Source organism: Pelodiscus sinensis, chromosome 14 (assembly GCF_052426305.1).
Source record: "Pelodiscus sinensis isolate ZL-2025 chromosome 14, ASM5242630v1, whole genome shotgun sequence".
In the NCBI taxonomy this organism is placed as follows: domain Eukaryota; kingdom Metazoa; phylum Chordata; order Testudines; family Trionychidae; genus Pelodiscus; species Pelodiscus sinensis.
In genome coordinates, this window is record NC_143065.1 from 42,791,440 (window position 1) to 42,818,884 (window position 27,445).

General features: G+C 44.0%; 1 protein-coding gene across 1 annotated transcript in view; it reads left to right on the forward strand.

Moving 5' to 3' along the window:
* Positions 1-27,445, forward strand: part of SMAD3 (SMAD family member 3) — a 120,576-nt gene that overhangs the window by 56,076 nt on the left and 37,055 nt on the right. Inside the window, exons 2-4 of the mRNA XM_006132066.4 lie at positions 21,057-21,250; positions 23,763-23,897; positions 25,208-25,282. Of these exons, the coding sequence (XP_006132128.3) occupies positions 21,057-21,250; positions 23,763-23,897; positions 25,208-25,282 (404 nt within the window). The remainder of the gene's footprint in view (positions 1-21,056; positions 21,251-23,762; positions 23,898-25,207; positions 25,283-27,445) is intronic.

The following is a 27,445-nucleotide window of genomic DNA, read 5'->3' on the forward strand; positions in this document are numbered from 1 at the left end:
TGCAGTTCATGATGTAGAAAGGAGCAACACATGTGGGTATTATTCCCTCATGTACCTTGTATCTCACAAATTTAACAGGAACAGGCTTGGTTGTCATTTGGGGAGGTGTGGGTAATGACATCTCCCATCCACTGTGCTGTGGGAAGTGGCCTTTGGCACTCTTCCCTCTGTGTCGTTGCTGAGCTTTGGACTGTGCAGCTGGGGGTGAGATGTAAAAATAAGGCTCTGATTGCTTGTTGCCATTATATGGACTATGGGGCTTTTAGCAGAGGTACTGTGTGCCTTGGCCTCCTTTCTAAATTTCCTCTTGGGTTATTATGTTTTGCCTCTCAAGTTTCCCCTCCAGTTTCAGTGGTCCTCTTCTTCACTTCATTGCATAAACTGCTGCTTAGTGTTGCTGTAGGCTTTTTAACAGCCATTAGGATCCATCCCAGATTTCAGTGATTAATTCATTGATTTTGTTGTAGGGGTTCAGTTTACAAAGTATTTTGTGATTCCCAAGTACTGAAAGATGAGCAGTAAATGGAGAAGGATGGTTATGGAGTTTCAATTGTGTTTGGTAATTCTTTGTGAAATGAGCTTGGGGTGTGTCTAGTTCCCAGAGGACAGGGGTCCACATAATGGAAACTACCTCTGATGGCAATAATTGGCAAATAAGGAATAGGGAGGGAGACTGAACTATCCCCTTACCACTGTGTTTACTTCTTTCAGATACAAGTTGAGGCACAGTGAAAGAGCACTGTGTATTGTAATTGTTACTGCCCATTCTGGACTTGTATGTATAAATAGCTTTTACAAAATTTTACTAACGTTAAAGCCCAGAAAGCTGCCTTTGCTAACTTGTGAATTCCACCTCCATAGGATCCCATTTGTGGGGGCTCTGTAGGGGCTGTTGAGTTGGAATAGAGGAACAGGTAATCAATTAATTACATTCTGCAGCACCATTTGCTTGCAATCTGGCTATATTTCCACATGGCAGTCTGGTTGTGGATAGGGATGTAAAATCCTGTTTAATTGGTTAACTGGTTAAGCAATATGTTTAACCGGTTAACGGATTAAGGGGGGTTAGGCTGAGGGCCAGAGTAGACCCTGCCTGCCATGGATGGGAAGCTGCTCCAGCCCTATTGGTTAACTGGAACTGGGTTTATTGGTTAACCATTCACATCCCTAATTGTGGACAGAGTTCTGAGCTGCATTAACCCTCCCCCCCCCCCCCCCCCCCCCCCCCGCCTCATGTGCAGCTGTTGTTAGGGCACCAGAGGGGAAGGACTTTAAAAAAAAAAAAAAAAAAAGGCAAGATTGAAAAGTCCATATTTCTAGGATATTTTTTATGTGACTTTGTTATAATTCTGCAGCTAGGGCTGCCAGTTTCCTTTCCTGGACAAGCTAAGTCAGTGTTGTTCCCTATGGCATGTGCCCTCATTTCCCTCCATGTCTCCCCATCCTGCCAAATTGACTGGGAATGATATGAAGCTGGAACAGAAATCAAAAGCCGTTTTAAAACACACTCTGACTTTTTCAGTACAAACTAATATTTACCAGTGAGTCTGCTTCCCCTTCTCTGTAAGCTCTCGGAAGTCCTGGTTAGGAGCATTCCTCCAGTGAGGTTCCCAGTGCTGGTATTAAATAACATTCCTCTAGTTTTATGCAGTGTAATTGTAACTGTATTGGTCACAGGCTTTTAGAGAGACAAAGTATGAGGTAATACATTTATTGGGTCAACTTCTGTTGGGGAGAGAGACCAGCTTTTGAGCCATGCAAACAGAAATTGGTCCAATAAAAGATTCTTCTAGTTTGGCAGGGAAGGGATGACAGTGAAAGAGCTGCTTTAACTGTCTGTCTGACTTTTGATGCAGTTGATCTTTGAAGCTGTTCTATGTGGATGCCTCTGTGTGTTGAAGTTTGGAAAAACATTTAATTGAAGAACAATCTGTCCCTGGTCAGGGCAGGGGAGGAGGGGTAGTGGCTCTTTGTGATTGGAAGTAGGGGAGAGGGTTGCTTTGTGTATCTGGTATTTTTTCAGTTAGCTCTTTCCTGGATTTTAATTATTAGTGACTAGGGATGTTAAAATGTGTTTAAGTAACTGTGTAACCACTGAAAATTTTAGCAGCTCCCCGCCTATACCAGCTCCCGCCTTGGCCCCACCCTACACAGCTTCCTGTGATACAGAGGCAGCAACATGGGGGGGAGGTGGCGCGTGGGGGGCCTGCGTGTAACTTTGAAGGACAGACTTAATTTGCTAATGTCCAGGCCTCAGTGTTTTTGTAGAATATTATTCTTGCTCCCTGTTGACCCCTCATTCTCTACATCAGTTACTCTGAGTTTGAGAAATTCTGCATCATCTTGCACCACATCTATTACCACTGAAGAAAAAGCTCTTGCAGTCACTGTGGAAGGTTCTCTGGAAACCTGAGCTCAAAGTGCAGCTTGGAACCTTAGAACCTGTTAAGGAACGGAAAGAGAATAAACAGTATATAAATCCATGGTGTGCCTACACCTGGAAGGCAGTTTTGCTCATCCCATCTCAAAAAAGATATAGTGAAACATGAAAAGGTTTCAAGAAGGGCAGTAGTGTGGAACACGTAAGAACAGAAGAACACCTTCCATACTTGGAGAGTCTAAAACGATTAGGGCTGGTCTGCTTAGCAAAGAGACAAATGGCGGGAGGGTTGTTAGAGGTTTACAAAATACTGAATGGTGGGAAGTGAATAGAGAAGTGTTATTTACCCTTTCTCACCTACAATAACTAGGGTTCATCCAATGAAATTAATAGTGAGCAGGTTTAATACAAACAAGAGGAAGTACATTTTCACACAGGATACTGGTCTAGATGGACCACTGGTCTGACCTAGTATGTCCATTCAGTCTAGTATCCTGTCCTCAACAAGAAGCATCCCAATGATGCTGTTCTGTACATCTCATTAATGCGTATGCAGAACTGTTTTAATGTGTGACCCTGTTGAACCCTCTGCTTCCATGTAGCAAGGGAGTTGAAGGCAGAATACCAGAGCTGTCCAGTTCAGAGGACAGTTCAGGGTGGCCAGCCTAGGTCCCATGCTTTGGGGAGCCTTGCAGCAGCTGCCTCAACTGTCCTATGGGCAGGGCTCAGGAGATTACTGGGGCACATGGGATGGGGCGGCAGCAGGGGTCACTCCTTCCACACACTGTGGTGGCGGGAGCTGGAGTGGCCTGGCAGCCCGCTCCATTACACTGCACTGCCTTCTCCCAACCAGCTGTGCTCTGCTTCATACCAGCAGCAGGAAGCAGAGCGCTCCAGCCCCAGGGCACTTGGCTTCCCACTGCCATGGAAAAGCGAAGTGCAGCAGGCTGGGAAAGGGCAGTGGAGCGGAGCGAAGCGGAACAGGATGCCTGGTTTTTCCAGCTCCTACTGCCTGCTGGGGACTGCTGCCATTCCTCCTCCTTCCTTCCCACCCTCCCCCGGTTCCCGCTTAGGTTAACTTAATGTTTAACTGGCCAGCTGATTAAACAGGATTTTACATCCCTAAGTCTAATCTCTTGCTCAAAGCAGGACCAACCCCAAATAAATCATCCAAGCCAAGGCTTTGTCAAGCCTGGCCTTTAAAACCTTTAAGAATGGACATGACACCACCTCCCCAGGCAAACCATTCCAGTGCTTCAACTCCCCCCTCCCCATTGAAATAGTTTTCCTAATATGCAATCTAGACCTCCCATACTGCAATTTGAGACGACTGCTTCTTGTTCTGTTATCTGCCATCACTAAACACAGCCTAGTTCCATCTTCTTTGGAATCCTCCTTCTAAGGTTGCCAGGTGGTTTCAGCAAAAATACCGGACGCACTTGACATAACATCTCAATCCACATTACATCTTAATTAGAAAATACTGGACATGTATATATTCTCAATTATATTTTCTCAATTTGTTTCCCAAACAGAAAGCTCAAATACTGGACTGTCCGGTTCAAAACTGGACACCTGGCAACCCTACCTCCTTCAGGTAGTTGAAGGCTGCTATCAGATCCCCCCATACTCTTCTGCACAATGCATAAACCCAGTTCCCTCAGCCTTTCCTCATAAGTCATGTAGGTGTTCTTTGGACACTTAAATCATTATTGTTGCCCTCCTCTGGGCTCTCACCAATGTGTTCCAAATGTCTTTTTCTGTATTAGGAGTGGGGGGAGCAAAAGTGAACACAGGACTCACCGGTGCCAAATAGAGGGGAATCATCATTTTCCCTCAATCTGCTGCAATGCTGCTACTCGTGCAACCCCGTATGGCGTTTGCTTTCTCGGCAAGAAGGGCACACTGAGTCATATCCAGTTTCTCATCCATTGTAATTCCCAGGTCCTTTTTTGAACAATTGCCCCTTATCCAGTCAGTCCCCAGGCTGTAGCAGTGCATGGGATTCTTTCATCCTAAGGGCAGGACTCTGTACTTGTCCTTCTTGAACCTCAGATTTCTTTTGACCCAATCATCCAATTTGTCTCTCTCTCTGGACCCTATCCTCGAGCGTATCTATCTACCCCTCCCTTCTCTTCTCCCCGCTTCCCCCCACTCCCGCTTAGTGTCATCCATGAATTTGCTGTTTCCATGTACAAATATAATTCACAAAACTCAGCTCTGCTTTTCCTAGGCCGTACCCTCACCCTGGCATAGACTTTCTGTACTCTCCTTCTTCCACATACTTGCCAATCCTTCTTCTAAGAAAAATACATTTGCTCATTACTATACATCGAACTTTGCCTAAGCTGCTAGGCTGTGTCTACACTGGGCCACTTATTCCGGAAAATCAGCCGCTTTTCCGGAATAAGCTGCGAGCTGTCTACACTGGCCCTTGAATTTCCGGAAAAGCAACGACGCTCTTCTGTACAAAATCAGCCGCTATTCCGGAAAAACTATTCTGCTCCCGCTCGGGCATAAGTCCTTATTCCGGAACACTGTTCCGGAAAAGGGCCAGTGTAGACAGCCCAGTAGTCTTTTCCGGAAAAGAGCGTCTACATTGGCCACAGATGCTTTTCCGGAAAAAGGGCTTTTCCGGAAAAGCAGCCTGCCAATGTAGACGCTCCTTTTTCTGAAAAACTGAAAACGGAATAGTATTCCGTTTTAAGCAGTTCCGGAAATTCATGCCAGTGTAGACACAGACCTAGAGTTTTTAAAACATCCTACTTTTATAAGTGTGCTGTAACACTTTCCTGTAGGAGAGAATATTACAAAAGATTCTTTATTCTTTCTCTTTCTTTTGTGATCTTGAGTCCCACTTCTCACTATTAATTGAAAAGCAAGAGATTTTATGTTAACTGTTATGTTAAATGTTAACTGTTTGGACTCGTAACAAGACATTTTTCATCTAAAAGCTGCAGCATTCTCCTTACTCAGTGCACTCTTTACATTTATTTGTGAAACTAGTTTTCTCCTGCATTGATGGTGAATCATAATTGAAGAAGCTGAAGCTGTAAAATTAACACAACTGGCCTTTTCACCTCCTCATTCCATGCTCTTTCATGCTAGCAGACACTTGCTCTTAATTCTTTGGAAACTTCAAGGTTGTTTTGGTAGAGAGAGGCAGTTCTTTATCTGGTTTATCTGACCAGAGAAGAAAGCCTGTGAGACTCTTCTCTGTGATGAAGCGTGCAGTGTACACACAGGAAATGATTCATCCAGAACTGATTCATTAACAACTTGGTGGAGGCCAGAGTGAGCTAGAAGATGGGAAAACTCATTTGGAAAAGAAGAAAGAGGTGGTTAATTGTCAGTCTGATTCTTGCTTTGGGGGGGGGGGGGGCGGGAATTGCTTAAAATGAAATGACTGAAGATTCTGTAATCACTTTAGTTTGCTCTTTATACCAAATTAAAAAAAAAGTTGTTGACTATTGTAAAAGCAAACTAATTCCATTAAAATAGTCAGGGAGTTACTTTTGTAACTCCATTCGTGAATAGTTCCATTAACTCAAAGAGATTTGCATGAGTAAAGTTGAGTAGATGTATAAGTGTTTGTGGGAATCAGGCCCCATGTTCGTGACTCATTTTAGTTAATATGAATTATACAGTTAATTGGATATCTACGTTGCTTTTTAAAGCTGCTTAAAAACCAAGATAATGTAGAGCAGGAGAGATTTGGGGTAAAACTTTCAAAGGCACCTGAGTGATGTAGAAACCTAAGTCCCTGTGACTTTCAATTAGATGTAAGCTCCTAAATGTATGTGATCATTGGAAATCGGATTTAGGCACTTCTGAAAATTTTACCCTTGCTCTGTTACTTCAGTCCCAGAAAAACAATTTGGCTCAGGACATCAGATTTTGAAATAACTACTTTCCAAACTGAGCGGGAAGCTGTGGTGCTTCTTTTTGCACATATAATAAAGAAAATAACAATAATAAAAGGCAAGTATCCTCAAACTAATCCAAAAAAGTTGAGTAGAGGCTGTTGTATAGTACATTTTTAGTTATATCTATTATAAAGCAGATGTGTTCTCTGCCTAAGACCACCAAAGTGTTTCCGTAGAAAAAGCTGGATAATTTCCAGCTTGATAAAACACACAAACACGTATTTGAAGAGTCAGTGTTCCTAACAACCATATGTTGTTCTCAGTTTAAACTTGACGTTCCTATTGAAAACAGTGGGAATTGCACAAGCAGAGAAGAATGGTCCAGGGCCTTAAAACTGCCATTGTAATGATAACACTAATCACTTGCCTTTGGTATTTTAAACTGTATAATAGCATATTTGTTTGAAGTAACAGTTTTTTCCACCAGCTGAAGAAATCTGGGCAATGCAGTTGTTTCTTTTTCAGTACTTAGCATGCACAAGAATCCTTGGATGCCGTTTTTGCTTCTGACTCCTTAGGGCAGTATTCTCAGCTGGCACAAGTTGTCTTAGCTCCCCTGAAGTCAATGGAGCTAGGACAACTTCAGGGGAGCTAGGACAATTTACACCAGCTCAAAATTTACTCCGTAGTGTTTAAAGAGCTAGAACATAGCAACATTGAAGTCATTGGCTCTGTGTTGATTTACAGCAGCTTAAGATCTGTTCCTTAATTTTTTATTGGCTCAGTAGTGTTACTATTTAGCCATGTTACACGGTCCTCTTTTTAAAGACTTTTGCATTGTATGCACCAAGTATTATACAAAAAGCTTTGCATTTTAAACTATTTTTTCTGCCTTATGAAACTCTTTCCAATGGCTTACAAACACCGCCGGCTCTTAATACATTTAAAAATCAGAAACGTGGGCGGTGGGACGGGGGATTTGGCGCGAGCCGGGACAGCTGATTGCTGGCTCGCACCAGGTCCCCCGCTGCGCTCCAGCCTTTTTACATTTAATGCTGGTGCGCAGCGGGGTGAGACCCAGCATGAGCTGCTGTTCTCCAGCCTTTTAAATGTATTAAGAGTTGGCAGGCTGTCCTGGCTTGCACTAGGTCCCCCCTGCTATGCTTCAGCCTTTTAAATGTATTAAGAGCCTGCTGGCTCTTAATACATTTAAAAGGCAGAGCCGCAGCGGGGTTAGCTCCCGGAGCCAGGAGCTAACCCTTCTGCGGCTCTCCCATTTATTGACTAATTAATTAGCTGATGAAATATCCATCAACTAGTCAATTAGTTGATTAAATTTAACATCCCTAATGCTGTATTCCTGGCTGCGTAAGGAATGTAGGATTGGACCTAGATTGTCTCACTGACTTGCTGTCTAGCAGTGGAAGAAGATGGAAAATAAACATATAATCCATATTTTAAAAAATTAATGTATAAAAATTGACTTCAAGAAAGGAGGCTGGGTATGACTGTTACCCTGCACCATCATTGTAGCACATTATGTACTAAAGTGGTCTAGACAATAGCGAGATTAATAAACGGTACAGAGGGGAAAACTTTTAGGATATAACCACCAGCATCACCAGCAAGACATCTGCACAATAGAAGATGAATTGAAGGAAACTTAACAAAGTAACAAAGGACAGACAATTTATGGTAAACCAATAAAACACACTGATGTCTGAATCTGAAGTTGGACATTGAAAAATGTGGTCCCAACGCACTTGCCAAAGAGTTTAGCGTTACTGGAAGCTTAATAAATGACTCATGCTTTCATAATCAGATCCTGACATCACCTGTGTGTGCTGTACTACTTTAGCTGTTGACCAGCAAAAACAAGAACTAAACACCAAAATCAAAACTAGCACTTTTCCAGGGTAATGAAGACTCTGGGAGATAAAATATGACTGTTCCTGTAGCATCAAGCATGCTGCAACTGCTGTGCAAACAAAACGTGTGTGGGGGGGGGAAGGGCGGAGTCCTGTAAGGTCAAAGGGAACGGAGTTTTCTTACCACCCATCAAAACCTTTGCATTTCAAGATGGCTGCCATCTCTATAGGATAGTTGTGCCACCTATTAGCTGTGATCCTTCACAGTCATGTGAATTAAGTCCCACAGAAAACTGTGTTGTGACACCCAGAACATGCAGAACCCTATGTGAGTTCTAGACCAGGGGTGGGCAATAATATTTGATGGATAAAAATTTGGTAAGCAGTCTAGGGCAGTGTTTCTCAACCTTTTTAAAAAAATATCTATATAAGTACAGGCAGTCCCCGGGTTACGTACAAGATAGGGACTGTAGGTTTGTTCTTAAGTTGAATCTGTATGTAAGTCGGAACTGGCGTCCAGATTCAGCCGCTGCTGAAACTGATCAGTTTCAACAGTGGCTGAATCTGGACGCCAGTTCTGACTTACATACAGATTCAACTTAAGAACCCCAGGCATCCCCAAGTCAGCTGCTGCTGAAACTGATCAGCGGCTGATTCCAGGAAGCCCGGGGCAGGGGCTTCCTGTAGTCAGCCACTGGTCATTTTCAGCAGCTGCTGACTAGGGGACACCTGGGGCAGAGCAGCTGGGGTGCTGCTGGGTTGGTCCAGTGGCACCCAGAGCGGCGCTACGGGACCAACCGGCAGCGCCCCAGCTGCTGTACCACAAGCGTCCGGAGCAAAGCCGCGGAGCATGGGGGCAGCGGGACAGCCCAGACGCGCCGTGGCTATCCTGCTGCCCTCGGGCTCCGTGGCTTTGCTCTGCTTTGCTCCCCGTCCCCCAGGTCTGCAGACCACGGGGAGGGGGAGCAAAGCGGCAGAACACGCGGGCAGCGGGACAGCCCAGACGCGCCGTGGCTATCCTGCTGCCCTCCGGCTCCGCGGCTTTGCTCTGCTCTGCTCCCCGTCCCCCAGGTCTGCAGACCAGGGGGAGGGGGAGCAAAGCGGCAGAACACGCGGCCAGCTGACAGTCCAGACGCTCTGGGCTGTCAGCTGGCCGCGTGCTCCGCTCTGCTTCCCCCCCCCCCATGGTTTGCAGACCTGGGGGACGGGGAGCAGAGCGGAGCACAGCAGAGCGGCGGAACGCGCGGCCAGCTGACAGCCCAGACGCATCTGGGCTGTCAGCTGGCCGCGTGCTCCGCTCTGCTCCCCCCCACCCTGCAGATCAGGGGGGGGGGAGCGGAGCAGAGCGGAGCAGAGCAGAGCGGCAGAACGCGCGGCCAGCTGACAGCCCAGAAGCATCTGGGCTGTCAGCTGGCCGCGTGCTCCGCTCTGCTCCCCCCACCCTGCAGATCAGGGGGAGGGGGAGCAGAGCGGAGCACAGCAGAGCGGCGGAACGCGCGGCCAGCTGACAGCCCAGACACGTCTGGGCTGTCAGCTGGCTGCGCGTTCCGCCGCTCTGCTCTGCTCCCCCTCCCCCTGGTCTGCAGAGGGGGGGGGAGCAGAGCGGAGCGCGCGGCCAGCTGACAGCCCAGAAGCGTCTGGGCTGTCAGCTGGCCGCGCGTTCCGCCGCCTTTGCTTCCTCTCCCTGGTCTGCTCGAGACCAGGGAGAGGAAGTGCCCCGTTCGTAACTGCGGATCCGACGTAAGTCGGATCCGCGTAACTCGGGGACTGCCTGTACCCACAGTTTTCAGATACACAAAAATTTTTTTCTACCTTTTGCAACACATTTGTTTAAATAACTTAATCGTAGCCAGACGAGTGATGAAATTTGTGGGTGTAAAAAATACAAAAATAATAAAACTTTAAAAAAAATCAGTTTTCTCCACATTTCAGTTGTGTTGACATACCCCTCAGACTTCTCTTGAGTACCTCAAGGGTACTCATACCACTAGTTGAGAAGCACTAGTCTAGGGCCACTTCATAATATCGATAAAGGAGGTGCAAGGTCTAAGATTGCCAGATGGTTTAACCAAAAATATTGACCCGCTCCCCCAAAAAAAACTGTTGAGGGGGAAAAAAAAGGGGGAGACCAAAGTTGTTGGGGGAGGGGGGCGGGAAGGACCCCAACAATTATTAAGCAAATACATAAATAAATAAATAATAAAAAAAACCCACCCAGCATGGCCCCTTTAAGGCCTTTTTGGGTTTTTTTTGCCAGCTGCCATCTTGTTTTCTTCCTCTGTACCAGGAGACAGCTTTCCTGTGGATCCAGGTATGCAGAGGTGAGAGGGGCTCTGGGGGAGGTGGGAGGGTCCAGTAGGCGCCTGGGGGCTGGGCCCGGTTACTGAGTGTTGTAGGGTTGCCAGGTGTCTGGTATTTTCACCTCCTGGCAAGGAAAAAAAAATCAGAAAATACCAGACAGTTTAGGTGTCCAGTATTTTCTGATTTTTTTTTTTTTTTTTTTACCGGAGAGGATGCGAAAATACCAGACTGTTCAGGTCAATACCAGACACCTGGCAACCCTAGCAAGGTCTGGAATGGAGGTTGGGTGCAGAAGGGAGCTTTGGGTAGGGGAATGAAGTGCAGGTGAGGCTATGGGGCCTTGGAGGGGATTGGGGCCTGGGGCAGTGTATTGGAGTGCAGGGTCCAGGAGGGGATATGGGTATGGCTTGAAGAGAGGATTCTGACCTGAAGGAGGGGTATAAGAGGGTGTGCAGGGGTTTGGGTTATGATTGGGGCTAGGGTAGCCAGATGATCTCCCAAAAAATACTGGACACCTGGTATTTTTTGATTGAGAAAAAAAAAAGTGTAATAAGCAGCAATTGAAACCCCGCCTCCCACAGCTGGAAGGCGGGGCTTCCATTGGCACTGGGAGCCTGTGATTGTGCAGAAGCCTGGCGGGGGGAGTCCCCTGCCCATGCCAGGCTTCCATCCAGTGCGCAGCCGGACACCTGGCAACCCTATTAATTGGGACAGGGGATTGGGGTGCAAAGTCTGGGAAGTGATATGGGGGCAGGTGCAGAGGTGCAGAGAATTTGAGCTGTGACCTGGGGCAGGTTTACAGGTGGGGAACAGGGTTTGAGGGAAGAAGGGGCTGGAGTGGTAGAGGCAGACTCTGGCTGGGAGTTGCCTACTTAGGCAGCTCCCAGTAGGACCCTCAGGCAGGGTCCCTGCCTTCCACGTCTGTGCACGTTTCTCATAGCGGCCAGCTGTGGGGGCCTTGTGTGTGTGGGGGTACTTCATGTACTGAGTGCACCGCAAGAACAGCCCAGGCAGCTTCCATTGGCTGATTTCTTTTACCCCCCACCTCCACCCCTACAGTGTGCAGCATGCAGAGAACACATAGCCCCTGCAGCCTGCTGCTTTGAGTGGCGTGGGGGTCATGGAAGGCAGGGAGTCTGCCTAAGGCTCCCACTGGGCCATGGGCTGTATACAGCCTGTGGGCCGTATAGTTGCCAGCCCCGCTCTAGACAGTAATCTGCCACTGCCCCACACCATTGACGGCGCTGGTTCTGCTGCCTTTTGCATCAAATTTAAAAGGACTGCTAATGCTCAGAGGCTGTGGTTCTAAAGAGCATTTAATAGATGAATAAAGTACACGAAGTGTCAGGTGGGTAAGAGTGGTCAGGGGAAGAGCATGAATGGGAATTCCTTAGGCTGTGTCTACACTACAGCTGATGTCTGCATAACTTACATTGCTCTGTGTGTGAATAAATCACCCCCTGGGTGACACAGCTTACGCTGACATAAGCACTTGTGCTCCCAGTGCTATGTCAGCAGGAGAGCTCCCTCTGACATAGCTGCTGCATTCATGGAGGTGGCTGTATTAAGCCAACAGGAGAGCAACTTGGTGCTGCAGCGCTGCACATGCAGACGTGCTTTTAGACATACGTAGGTGCAAATGAAAGAGATGGTTACCAGTATGAAATAACTGAGAGGCGTGAGAGCTGTGATCTTGGGACAACAGTGACTCTTACAATACTGACTCTTACACTGAGCCGTGTCTGGCTTTTGGAAAACCACTTACCCTCCCTAATTTCAATATTTGCATTTTTGAGATGGGAGTAACAAATGCATAATTTCCCCCAAAAGATGTGATAAGGATGACTTGTCTGTGTGTAAGGTACTAAGAAATGCTTAGTAGAAGCAGTATTAATTCATTATTAGATCCCTGTATGCTTGTGCACACTTAATGTATCAACATTGCAACCCTTAACCGAGTATGTTTACTCCTGTGTCTACAAATTGAGTAATCTTGTTAAGCTGAATCACATGTTGGAAAATTTAGAGATGCTGAGCAAATTGAGGCAAAAGAAATGGCAAGGTATCAACTTTTGAATTACAAATGTGTTGCATGGGTCATTTTTTATTCAGTGTTGTTCATTTGGCCAGAATTCAGGGAAAAGTTGAGATTTTTTTATCCAACTTTTCTGTGAAACCCTATGGCTGTGTCAGTTCTCTGCAAACAAAAGCCAGCTTTTTCTATGTGAATAAATTATTTATTTCCTGGAGAACACCAGGTGTGGGGCCAGTAGGGAGCTACTTGTCACGTTCAGTGCATAACAGAAAAACACAACCCGTAGACATAATTCTTGGTAATGGTGCATTTTAAAAGCACACTGGCAAGCCTTTTGTCATTTTAGAAAACAGACTTCTGCTCACTGGTTTTTAAGAATCCCTTGGAAGCTTGGACTTAAATAATTTTTCTTATATTTTCTTTTTCCACCCTCACCCTTCCATTCTGCAAATAACTGGTTTGTTATCGGAAAAATTTAAAAAACAATGAATAGTCGAGCAGCACCTTAAAGACAAAGTATGTAGATGGTATCATGAGCTTTCATGGGCACAACCCACTTCTTCCATGCTTCCCACTGAAGAAGTGGGTTGTGCCCACGAAAGCTCATGATACCATCTACATGTTTTGTCAGTCTATAAGGTGCTGCTCGACTATTCATTGTTTTTTAAATTTTTTCAGTTACAGACTAACTTGGCTACCCCGCTGAAGCTTTTGGTTTGTTATTGTATGGTTTGATAGTTAGATTTGGTTAGTATTTGTTGTAAAGAGTATTGAAGAAGCATTTGGCTTTTTGGGAAGATGAGGTAAATAGATATAATAATATTATGGACTTTGCCACACATACCCACACACACTCAAATGCAAACTTTGTATTTACCAACTCCGAGAGAAATCTCACTAGGTCTGTGCATCATGTGCCATACTAAGCACTGCTGACTTGAACTTGATTTTGCTTAAAGGGATACATTTGCCCTGTCCAATAATTGTAGATGGAGAGGACTGAATAATCTTCTTGTTGTTTTGTTTTTAAAAGACAAACCTGAAAGTGCTAAATGAGGAAAAGTGGAAGTGACAGAGGGAAGCAAACTCAATGTTCACCAACTTCAGGGGGTAAAAGGGTGTTCAGCATCCCACAATGAAGAGAACAGTTTAATAGCACAAGCACATTTTATGCATTTAGTCCTTCAAACCAAACTCCCATTTTGCAATGCAACATTCTCACATTCACTGCTCACCTTGTGTAGAGTTTACTTCTTTACTTAGTCGGCAGATGGCTATAGCAGGTTGTGAAAAATGTTTATTTTAGGTGTTTTCTTCATACTACTACTACCAAAACTAAATACTCTTAGAGCAGGAAATAGCTTAAGCGTAGTTTAAAGTAACGCTTGAGTGCAGTAGACTCTGTTATGTAACAAAAGGGAATCTAATCTGCACAACATAAAAACTATGGGTTCATTCTTAAATCTGTATAGTTTACATTGTTACTTGTGTTGATGTTGGTGGGCAGTTGTGTTGACTATAACTTATGCTCTTCTTCAACCATCCACCTTTAAAACTATATTCTGGAGTCTAGGTCTCATTTGGTATTTTGCTACTTATGACTGATTGTTAGCTGACTGATCTGTCCATGGAAGAAACATCCCAGTCCATTCTCAAATTGACATATACTGCCTCTGAATACACACACTGTCAGTTAAACCAAAATTGTTCCTGGGGCAACAGCCTGGAATAACCACATAAAGCTCCACCTTTGAAATGTCTGCGTCATAGGAGACTATTATTTCCACATCCTTTGCTCCTTAGTCCCACCACACAATTTTGGGACTCTTTACGGGTCCAACTGCAGCCAATGGTAGGAAACACAATTTCCTGCTGCAGGAAATGTATTGCAGTTGGAGAAAATCACCCAGCATTACAATCTAATTTTAAGGCTCTTGAGCACTGAAAGAAGATCCTGTCAAGTAGCCATGGGTGTGGGACAGTATCCAGCTGGCGTCCAGTAAACCTACAAGTGGAGAGCGGCTCAACAGAGGCTGGATAAATGGAAGATGAGGGAGCAACTTAGCAGAGAACTGGAGAAAGACCACCAGGGACATTTGTTTTCTTTTCAGTTGAGAATATATTTGCCGTGACAATGACCACCGTGGCTGAAATTGTTGCCCAGATCCCATTCATTTTTATAGGAACTGGATGTGCAAATGTGTTAGGCAGCTTTGGAAAAATCTCAGCTTTAGAGTTGAGATTATGATTTGGAAGGTGTAAGGACATTTGACACCTGCTTACTAGAGAGATCTACTTTTGTACTTACTCAGGTTGTCAGTAGGAATGTGAATTAGAACATAAGAATGGCCATACTGGGTCAGACCAAAGGTCGATCTAGCCCAGTATCCTGTCTGCTGACAGTAGCCAGTATCAGATGTCCCAGAGGGATGGAACACAACAGGTAATCCTCATGTGATCCCTCCCCTATCACTCATTTCCAGACAAACATGAATCTATCTAGATCTTTTTTGAACCCTGTTAAAGTCATAGCCTTCACCGCACCCACTGGCAAGGAGTTCCACAGGTTGACTGTGCACTGAGTGAAGAAAAACTTCCTTTTGTTTGTTTTAAACCTGCTGCCTCTTGATTTCATTTAGTAACACCCCCCCCCCCCCGTACTTATATTATAGGAATGGGTAAATAACTTTTCCTTATTCACTTTTTCCACACTCATGATTTTATAGACACTTATCATATCTCCTCTTAGTCTCCTCTTTTCTAAGATGAAAAGTCCAACTCTTTTTAATCTCTCTTCATATGGGATCCGTTCCAAACCCTGAATCATTTTTGTTGCCCTTTTCTGAACCTTTTCCAATGCCAATATATCTTCTTTGAGATGAGGCGACCACATATGTATGCAGTATTCAAGATGTGGGCATAATCATGGTTTTATATCGAGGCAATAAGATATTTTCTGTCTTATTCTCTATCCCTTTTTTAATGATTCCTAACATTGTTTGCTTTTTTGACTGCTGCTGTACATTGAGTGGATGTTTTCAGAGAACTATCCACAGTGACTCCAAGATCTCTCTTGAATAGTTATAGCCAAATTAGTCCCCATCATATTGTATTGTTAACTGGTAAGTCTCACCTTTGATGGTGAGACTTACCGGTTCTGGTTAATTGATGGGGGCTGGAGCAGGCAGCGGTGCTTCAGCTGGCCTGATGGCCAGAGGGGTCCTCCCCAGTCTGCCTCTCCTTTAATCGGTTAACTGGCTAAACTCTACGTTTAACCAGTTAACCAATTAAATGGGATTTTGCATCCCTAGTTTTCAGTAACCTTCTGTTGAATGTGGTAATCAGACTCCCATGTTCCAGATACTGTATCAGTTTCAGTGCTTCAGCCTCTTAGATATCCTTCCATATCATCCAAGCAGAACTCCTAGTACAACCAAGGAATGCCTTAGGCTGCAGATTTCTTATGCTTGAAAACATTGTTAAATAAGCAAGCTAAAAAACAAAGCTTTGGTTTGCTGTTCCAAAAGTCATTACCTCTTTCTAGTCATTGACATCTGTTCCTGCTAGTTAGCTCCATGTGTTCCCAACCTCTTTCAGAAAGGAGCCTCCTGGACAAATCCTTGAAGGATGCATTTGAATGGGATGAGAGTAGCATGGGGGGGTTGTCACAAGAGGATAAAATGAATGGAGATGCCTATCTCCTAGAACTGAAAGGGACCTTGGAAAGGTCATTGAGTCCAGTCCCCTGCCTTCACAGCAGGACCAAGTACCATCCCTGACAGATTTTGCCCCAGATCCCTAAATGGCCTCCTCAAGGACTGAACTCACAACGCTGGATTTAGCAGGCCAATGCTCAAACCACTGCTGCCTACTCCAGCCTCCAATTCTAATGATTAATTTGTCCTTTGGGTCACAGATGTAATCACTTCCTTGCCATGTATCATAGTATGATCCAAGCACTGTGGGAGGACATCATCTTCTCCTCAGTCCTGCTTCTTTTGGTAATGAGAAATTTCAGCAGTTACACACAGGTCAACAGCCAGCTTCCTAGGATACAGAGGCAGCAGTGTGGTGTGGCTGCTGGCTCACTGGGAGCTGGAGTGGGAACTGCATTTCACCATTTGGGTAACTGTTTATCAGTTACCCATTTAATCAGCTACACTCTTACATCCTTAGTGCATTCTGTGTATTTATTTTGAATTTACAGCTTAGACCAGTTTTGTAGCAGTGATTTAATCCAACGAATGTTTGCCTCATTCTGGTGCTTCCTGGGCAAGGTGCTAGGCAGACTGTGATTGATTTACTGAGTAGCATGTTTATAAGTCAGTAAGTGCCTTTAATCACAAGGACATAGGAATTGGGATGCTGGATCAGTCCCTCTTATTCTGGTATCCTCTGGATAGGAACTTAGATGGAGCAACAGAAGAAGCAAAGCTGCTCTACCACCCAGCTGGCATTCTTCCCAAAAAGACACCAGTGGGGCTGTTTCATTCCAAATCTCTTTACGGAGAGGGCTGAGGAGATGTTTCACAAGAGTGAAAACATAATTAACCCATAGGAGTGTTTTTGTACATATCCTAATTCACCTTATAGCACTTTTCGTTAGTATTATGTTCTGAAATAAAAAGCATTCTGCTTTTCTTCAAAAGGCTTTTCCTTAGATAAGACCATTGATTTGTCCACCTCTCCACCTTTGTCACAGAAATAGCACTTACATTGCTAGTAAAATCACATACCAGACTTACTTTCTGCAGCTTGCATATCTAACAAAAATCTGAAGCTTCAGAAGTAGCCATCATGGTGAATTACATGTTTTTAGCTCATTGTTTCATATACTTACAGATTTAGCTATTTAGCTATTCGAGTTTTGCGTATATCATGGTTTAAACATCTAGATGGGTATTGAAGCAGGATACTGATTTAGTGTCTCTTGTTGCTAACTCCAGATATGGACAAAGCCATCTGGGGGAAGTCTGCACTATGGGGCAATGTTGACCTAATCTATGAAACTCCAGCTGCATAAATACCATAGCTGGAGTCGACGTAACTTTGGTCATGTTGGTGTGGGGACTCCACTGTGGGGGTGAAAGGGGAGAAACTCTCCCATTGACTTCCCTGATACTTTTTGTTCCTGGTAGCGTATGGAGAGTGATCAGAGGTCAATTGAGCAGGTCTTCACTAGATCTGCTATTGAGCAGGTCTTTGCTAGACCTGCTAAATTGATCCCCAGGAGACTGATCACTGGTAAGTGTAGACATGCCCTTACTTAGTGTTATCTGGCAGATTGACTCCTTTTGTCAGATAGCAAAGGCTAAGTCTTCTGGTGCCAGGTTCAATTCCTCTACCAATCACCCTGCACCTATGGGTATGCAACAAGCATCTGTCTCATTAACATGATAAAATGCAGGGGCCCATATATGGGTAAAGGATACTTGATTTAAAAAGCAAATACATAAAATCTCCCCCTACATCTTCATCCTCTCGTGTATACACATGCTCCCATTGAGGCAGTAGAGCATAAGTACAGACAGTTAGAGGAAACAGCAGGGACTGACACATCTTTCCTGGATTTTTGTTGGCTCTTGTTGGATATTTGGAAACTGTGAAAGTTTGCATGTATTCTCCCATTGCATCCAGGAAATGAATAAGACATACAAGGCCAACTCATGTGCATTGCACCACCTCCCCTCCTCCTCAGCACCTCTTATCAGGGGTACTTGAAGCACTGGGAAAACATTGACCTCTCCCCTTCCCCAACAGATGGGAGAATTCACCTTGTAGGTATAAAAAGTCTGCCCCTGACAAATGTATAGGAGAAGCATCCTTGCTCACTAGTCATTCTCAGGTGGTGCATGCTCTCTTTCTTTGTAGGCTTGCTGAAGAAGCTAAGGCGTATCAGGAAACAAATGGATTAAGTTTCCCCTGCAAGCTGTACTGTAGTTAACTATTAGTGTCAATCTAAATCTGTGCATTAATGACAACAGTGATTTGGAATTGTTGAAAAATTTGTCAGGATTACACTTTTTGTGGGACACGAATGATTGTGATAATCTACATGATTTTTTTTCTCCTCTGTCCTTTACTCCCATTGAAATGCTGTGAATTACACTAAATAACTGTCTTTCCTAATGAACACTGACTTTTTTGTAAGTTGTACAGAGGAAGTAGAAAAAAATGCTCTGATTTAATTCCTTGTTTCGTGAAACAAGATTTGTTTCTTTGCTTAACTTTAATAAACAAACTCCTGACGTATAAAAATGATTATTTTGAACCGGTTGCTATAGACTTACATTTTTAATGTTATCAACTAGTAGATGTAGAATAAAGACCTAGTCTTGCTCCCACTGGAGCTCCCATTTATCTCACTAGAAGCAAGATCAGATCCTATACTTTAGGTAATATAGATTTTGTTGAACTGGTTGCTCTAAAATATAGATAAACCTCTTTTTAATCATTCTTTTCTATTAACCTCCTTCCCCCTATGTGGAAAAATACTATCCCTGGTCACTGGTCACTTGAGTTTGGATTGCATACATTATTCTGACATATAAGTCCTTCCTGATTCTTCAGGTTTTATTCACTGCAACATTTAATATTTGTCCTTTTTCTGTTGAGTCTTACACCTGAAAATCTTGTTTCCTGATTGAAATGGGAGTGCTCTAAGGGATGGGGCAAATTTTAACAGCAAAGCTCAGCCTGAGAAGAGATTTGGCAAATATGCCAGATAGTCAAGTGTTTGACCTCCCCTTCATGGAAAAATCTAAAGAGTGGGATACACCCTTGCTCTATTTTTGCACCTAGAGAATGTGCGATCCATAAATAATAACAGAGGAGCACCATAAGGAAATATGTGTGTACTATAAATAAGCCCCATGGGCTTTAAGCCATATTTCAGGGCTGTAACATAATCACAGGTTTGGGGTGCTTTTATAACCTGAGAGCAGGCTCCTCGGTGGTACAGATTCCTTATATGCTTTCTGCAAACAGTCATTGACAACCTGTCAGTTTTGCTATCTTGTTAAAAGAAGTGCATATCAGCTATAGCCAGTATCAGTCATTTATTACATCACTCTTTTGTTACAGGAGGGGTGTATATGTTATAAGTCTCGGGCTGTCCCTACTGATAGGGGTGCCCTACCCAGCCCGAGGACCTGCACCCCCCCACAGAGAGGAGGGGGCTGCACTCGAGGGCTTGGGGCCAATGGCGCAGGAGCTTCAGGGGGCAGATACTTGCAGGAGCAGAGCAGGGAGGCTCACCTGAGGACAGGGAAGCAGGCAGGAGGCCGCAAGAGTGACAGTTTTCCCTTTTGCTGGGGAAACAGCTTTTGTGCAGCCCCTGCTGCAGGGCCAGGATTCCCCACTAATCCCTTGGTCTTTGTCTCTTGGAGGAGGGAGTTTCATGGAAGGGTGGAATGGGGATGGGGGGCAAGCTACTTATGCATGGGCCTGCTGGCCACAGCCTGCAGGTGGGGCCAGGCAGGGGCTGCAGCTGGCTGCCTGAGTCAGAAGTGCTGCATACACAGCATGCAGCTGTCTAGGGCACCAAGAAATTTGGGACAATTTGGTACCCCACATTTCACAGTGCCTTGTGTAGTTGCATATTTTGCGTATTGGTAGGGACAGCTCTGGTAGCTCTGCTTTTGGAAAGAGTCTTATTGGATTGGCATGCTCCACCTTGTATTTTAAGCTAGTTTATAAGTCTTTTTGGGGGGGGGAATCACTCCTTTTTGAACCCAGAGAATTTAGTGAGAAAACAATTGTGTTTGTTTATAGATTTTGAGGACAACTCAATGTAGAAGTCATATTTTTAAAAAACCCTAAACATAGATGTTTTACCCACAGACTGTGGTTTTCTAGTTTCATTTCCCCCTCTCTATTTAATTCAGCATTTTAAGTGCAGAAAATGAACATACAGTAATCACTTGTTGCTATTTAAAAATGTGAGTGCCTGTATTAATTTTATTCTGTGTCTATATTCTGGGTGATCACGATGTAATAGCCTCGTTTTATGTTTTTAAAAGTTATAATGTTTCATTCATATGTGTTTAAAACATATTGTCTTTGCATGTATAGGGCCAAATTCTTAGAGCTATCCAAAGGGTCCTTTCAACAGGACAAATAAACATGCTTTAGAGAATCACCATTCATATGCGGTGTTCTGGAAGGTAGTAGCCTTCCCCACTGCAACATTTTTTTTTTTTTTTGCTTTTTTTGCCCCAAATTAGCTCCTGCCAGGAGCCTGAGTGATCTACTCCTGGGCTACTAATGAATAAAGCCATCTGTGAGTCAGAGAAACTGACACATACTCAGACACCCAGAGTTACTTAGATAACTAGGCTGTGTCCCAGAATATGTCTTTGCGGCTCCTATTGCAATGGAGTAGACTCTGTATTTTGAGGAGAGCCAGAAAGGGGGAACTTTCATTCTCTTGATGCTAACAGTGATTTCTCTGGTGGATACCTTTGCACAGGTATATTTTTACATATACATTAGTTCCAGGCTGGTGGTTGACTTGTGTCAGTTTTCTTTAATACTGAACATCTCTGAGGTGAAGAAAAGCAAAACACACAGAGAGGTGCATTATTGTCATTATTTTTTTAATGCAGATCACTGGATGGCCGGCTGCAAGTATCCCACCGTAAAGGGCTTCCCCACGTGATCTACTGCCGGCTATGGCGGTGGCCTGACCTTCATAGCCACCATGAGCTGCGTGCCATGGAGATGTGCGAGTATGCCTTTAACATGAAGAAAGATGAAGTCTGTGTCAACCCCTATCACTACCAAAGAGTGGAGACACCAGGTATTGTGGTATTCCGAATATTTCAGCTTTTCCCTGCAAGGGCAGGAGTCTGCTTAAAGTTTCAGGACAAAACAAAAATAAGATCTGTGGTGTTTTAAAACCAAAGGGTTTCTGTTATGAGGTTTCACTTCTTGTGGTGAAATAATGCATCTATCCACATCTTCATTTATGCAGAATAGAGGGAATTTTCAGCACACACAAATCAACAAAATCCAAGTCTAAGTAGATTGCACCGCTGCCACGTTCCAGACCTATTATTTGTATGCACATATACAGGGTTCGGCAGCCTTTTCGAACCAAAGAGCCAAACTTGATCAAAATTCAGAACAAATGGTCAACAAAGAGCCGTATAAGAATGCCCATTTTTATGACTGAAAATCTACAGCTTAATATTGTTAATTGATATGAAGATTAATAACAGGATAAATGAAACATTGTTCTCACAGCCTTTTAATTAATGGGACGTCTGCTGCTTCATCTTTTCACACATTTCTTTGAAGTTTATATCATAAATGGGAAAAAATTTAGCTTCATGCAGGCATTCCGACTGTCTTCTGTCAATCTTACGGCAGGGGGCTAGGGATGTGGGGGTGCAGGAGTCTGGGTTAGGGTGAATGAGGGGCTCAGGGCAGGGAGTCTGGGTGTATGATGGACTCAGGGCACAGTGTTGGGGTGTGGGGGATGCAGGAGTGTTACGGCAGGGGCTAGGGATTTGGCGGTGCAAGAGTCTGGTTTGGGGTATATGAGGGGCTCAAGGCAGGGGGTTTGGGTGATTGAGCGGCTCAGGGCAAAAGGTTGGAGGGGTGAAAGTAGGGAGGATGAGAGAGTAGCTGGAGGAAGAGAGATGGGGTGGGTCCTCCAGTGGTCTAATGGATAAGGCATCAGCCCCCAGAGCCTGGGGCTGTGGGCTCAAGTCCACCTGCCTACCCTGGAAGCAGCAGGGCAAGGCAAGCAGCCTGCCCTGGAGCTCTGGTGGGGCAGCCACCATACACCCCACTGTGTGCCATAGTTGGCATTTTTTGTTTTAATTTAAAAAGTTGCATGTGCTTGGGGAATGACAAAAGAGCCATATTTGGTTCCATACTGAGCCATATTTGGCTTGAGAGCTATAGGTTGCTGACCCTGCCCATATAGATAGGATCCAAACTTTAATCTTTCTGGGGCATTGTCTGTGTGTTTAAATAACAATAAAGTTCCTGCCGGATCCTGCTGAGTGTAGCTGTTTCCAAGGATGGCTCCCTGCACAAACTCTCTTATCTGTTTCTAGCATCCTGTGCCTTAGAGAGATTCAAACACTCTCTTAAGCTGTGTCTAGATTACACCTCTCTGTCAACAGAGAGATGTAGATTAGGCATGTCGAAATTGCTAATGAAGCACAGATTTAAATATCTTGTGCTTCATTAGCATAAACATGGCCACTGCTTTTTTTCAAAATGGAGCTTTTTTGGAAAAAAACCGGCAGTCTAGATGCGGATCTTTCAAAAAATAAACCCTTTTTCCAAAGATCTTGTAGACCTCATTGTATGAGGGATAAGGGATCTTTCGAAAAAAAGGTTTATTTGTCAAAAGATCTGTGTCTAGACTGCGGGTTTTTTCCCCGAAAAAACTCCATTTCGAAAAAAAGCGGTGGCCATGTTTATGCTAATGAAGCACAGGATATTTAAATCCCTGCTTCATTAGCAGTTTCAACATGCCTAATCTACATCTCTCTGTCGACAGAGAGGTGTAGTCTGGACACAACCTCAGATCCATAATTGTAGGATATAAGACTAGAACTTTCTTGTCTATTTTTTCAGTGTCAGTCAGCAGAACAGTCCTAAATTTCAAGAATATTAACTCTGCTCCAATTTAGCACATTTTTTTTCTGTCTCCTGTTGTATTATTTCTTCTCTGACTGTCTCTCAGATTGCTAATATCTCCGGGCAGGGATTTTCTTCATTTTTGTTTCTCATACAGCACCAGAATTTTTGTCAGCAACTTACAAATAGGAATATTTCACGACTAGCCTTTCTTAGAGCCACTAGTTTTGAATGCTGGTTGGAGTTAACTGGGGCTACGTCTAGACTACAAAGGTAAGTTGGAAAAAGATATGCAAATTGTGAACCGCAGTTTGGTATCTTTTTCTGCTTTTCTGTCAAAAGAGGCTTTTCCAAAATTTGGCACATGTACATGGTGCCAAATTTCAGGAAAACCTGCTCTTTGGACACATCTCTTCTTCCTTGTAGAACGAGGTTTACAGGGATGGCGAAAGAGCTTATCCGCTTTTCCAAAAAAATTTCGGAAAAGCAGACACATTCCTTGGATGTGGCATTGCTTTTCTGGGATACCTCTGATATCCCGGAACAGCACTGCAGTCTAGACGTAGCCTGAGTGTGTATGTGTGTGTGTTATTCTGAGGAGTGGATTTCTCCTCAGTTTCCAGTATTTCATGTTGGTTCAGTGTAAGGTGTCATGTTATAGACTTGCTGCTATAATGTTGCTGTTCTGCTCTGTTTTCTTTCCATCTGTGTAGTTTTACCTCCAGTGCTGGTACCAAGGCACACAGAGATTCCAGCAGAGTTCCCGCCATTAGATGATTATAGTCATTCCATTCCAGAGAACACTAACTTCCCGGCAGGTATTGAGCCACAAAGCAACTACATTCCAGGTACTGTATTGCCTCCATCTAGCAACAAAGGGTGTGAAGAAATGATCTGTTGCCCAGTTAATGTCTGATATACATGTCCTACAGGTTTAATATTAGGCCCCAAGAGTTCATATGGCACACTGGCTGAGCTCTGGTTTTTTTCCATTCCATCATTACCTACCTTATTTATTTTTATAACTCCTGGCCTCCCTAACTGGCTGAACCAGATTGTGTTCAGATCTGGAGGTAGACAGAACCAATGGCTAATCTCTGATTTTAGCACAGTGGTATATGAATGCTATCAGCCAAAAATGTATGCGCTGCTGTTTAAATGCTTTGCTGTACATCTTGTTCTGCCCCCTCAGTAGGGAAGGTTTAAATATATTGCAGATTCTAGTCCTGTGAACTTTCTCAAAGTAAATTCAGATTCAAACTAGGGATATATGCAACTAGTTGACTGCCTGATAAGCATATACTTATTGGGTAGTCGAGTAGTGACACAACTAGTTGCTTCCTCCCTCTCCCCCCCTTTGCTGCCTCTAACAGAGAGAGGCAGAAAAAGGGGGAGCAGGAGCCAGTGCTTGGGGGAGCTGGCTTAAAAGCCAGTTCCCCCCAGCACCATCTCAACAGGGGGAAAGGTGCAGGAAAGGTAGAGGCGTAATAGGAGGACCAGGCACGAGCCGGGAATCAGCTGTCCCAGTTTGCACCGGGTTCCAAATGCTGCGCCTCTGCTTTTTAAATATATTAAGAGCCACCAGGGACCAGGACAGATTCCCAGCTCACACACGGTCGCCCTCCTATGCTTCTGCCTTTTAAATGTATTAAGAGCTTGGCGGCTCTTAATACATTTAAAAGGCAGAGCTGCAGCAGGAATAGCTTCTGGACCCAGGAGCTAACCCCACTATGACTCTGCAGTTTCCCCCCTTATGAACTAATCGAGTTGTCGATGGAAATTCCACATTTGGATTCGCCTTTGTGAATTTGAAAAAGCTGTTTAGCGTATCTTACTGTATATCTACATCAGGGTGTGTGCCCTACAGGTCAGCTATACTGGCAGTCCAGGATGGTGCTGTTTAGAGAAGAGAAAAACAGGAAGAAGGAAAACCTTCAAAAATCATTATAAAATTTTATAATCTGACACACAAATCCTGACTTTCTGCTTTATCATCATAAAGAGGGCCCCTATGGCGTCTACTCTCCTTGTTGTGCCCCGTCCACGTTTAAGGCATTTTCTTGGTCGGCTATGAATATCAAAATGAACTTCTTTGATCTCAAATATCTGGACTCTGCAATAAGCTGTAATGACAATTTGATCTCTTCCTGATTTCCAGAGACACCTCCTCCAGGTTATTTGAGTGAGGATGGAGAAACCAGTGACCACCAGATGAACCACAGCATGGATGCAGGTGGGACATCTTTGGCCTTTTCTTGTAGCTTTAGGGGTCAAATCCTGAGACTCTTACTTAGTCGTTAGGCTACCAGCAAGTAAGGAGGGCCTTGGCAACTGATGCTATATTTTAAAATATGTCATTATGTTGCATGTTTATTAGTTACCTTATTACCTGTAAAGAATTTTGGTTTGGAGGCCATTTTATATCTAGGCTTCTCTTTGGAGTGCTGATGAGTACATGGTGGTTGGAAGCTTTTGACAGTGCAGAATAGATGCAGTATGGATTCCACAGGGAGGCTTACACTGTATAGCATGTCTTAAACTCAGGAAAAAGGTCTCAGAGGAGTAGCTGTGTTAGTATGTATCTGCTGCAATAACAAGAAGTCTTGTGGTGCCTTAGACACCATGCCCTAATACATTTGTTAGTCTGTAGGGTACCACAGGACTCCTTATTGTTTTCCCATGGGAAAAGGTTCACCATACACTCTGGTTCTCCAGAATACCTGCTGCTAGACACTATCAAGCCGGAGAGTGGAGCACTGACTACTATTTCCCCTCCTTTGTAATCAGGAGTTCTAGTGTCAGCATTTAGTCTGGGACCTTATTATTAGGACTGAGTACGCATGCCCAAATTGTGTACCCAGTCAGCACATTCACTGAAAGCAATGGTGTGACCAGACAAAGTTTTTGCCCTTGCAAATGGCCAAGTAAGTGTGTTTGAATATACGACCATGACTATTTAAACTTTCAGAGACTGCATTCTTTGTGGTTAGCAAGTGTTCCCCAATAAAGGATAAGGCCCTTTCTTGGTTTCTGTGTAGCATTTAAACAAGTAGTGATGGTCTGTTTTTCAAATGATCTGCTCTTAGAACTAGTGCTAAGATCTATGAATAATTTTGATCGTTAAAAATGAGGGCCTACAGCCCTTACTCACATAAGCAATTCTTACCCAAGACATCCTGATGATGTTGGAGTTACCCTTATGAATAAGAGTTGTTGAATCCATCCCTCAGGTTGTAAAAGCTGTGGTGGAAAAGCAGATACATCTGGCTAAAATGGTTACTGCTTTACAAGATAAATGCACAAGTATGGGCTGCATTCAAAGAGAGATAGAAATGCAGGACCTAATTAATGCAAACACTGCCCACAGTCCATTCCCTTTGTGTGTGGGTGGCTCTTGGACTTCAGAGCGCATGTGGGATTCTAAAAGAGGAATGACAGATGTACAGTCTTCCTCCACAATGATACAGATAGAGAAAGGCAAGCGTGGGTTTGTTTGTCCATATCAAATGTGGGCCTACTGACACAATCCATTTTGGTGCATACAATTATTGGTACTGTGGTTGACATCCGGAATGTAAATAGGGCCTTTTGGGGTAAAATACTGGAACAGAGTTGACCAAGATACCATAAATGCCCTACTTGTGTTCAAATGCTATATCCGGTCTCTCTCTGGATCCTCCACTCCCTGAAATGTCGTGAACTTTGTTCTTTTTATAAAAACAGATTTTTAAAAAGCTAACAGAGTTTGTTGAAAGGCAGGACTCTCTGCAACATGCTCTCATACCAGCCAAGCCTTCATATTTTCTTGCAGAGCTCCAGTGTAGTGCCTCTTTTTTGGTAGTTGGAGCACATTCTGTTTTAGATGTTCAATGTGTATGTGCATATTTCCCCATACAGAATTAGGATGATAAAACCTACAAAATTGTGCATACACATTTACTTTTAATCACCTAATTCTCCATGGCCCTTACTTATATGGTAATTGACATCAGAGCAAAGTGAGCACAACATGTTACAAGGCTGATCTGATAGTGAGTTACTCACTTTCCAATCATTTTGTGCTGGTGTAAATAAATTAGGGATGTTAGAGTTTAACTGACTAACTGTTTAACTGATAAGCTGAGGCTTATCTGTTAATGGTTCCAGTTAAACTCAGCTGGCTCCCAGGAAGGTGACTTCACTGTGGCAGAGCAGCGAAGCCTCTTCCTCGAGAGCTGGACAGGTAGGTGCTGCCTGCTCCACTCCTAAGAAGGAAGCTTTGCTGCAGATTCCGCAGTATAAAGCTCAGCTTTGTATACTGCAGAGCCCGCATCGCATGTAACTGCTAAGATTTGTAGTGGCTACACGGGTCCCATATTGAATGCTTTTTAACATCCCTAAAATAAATACATAAAGC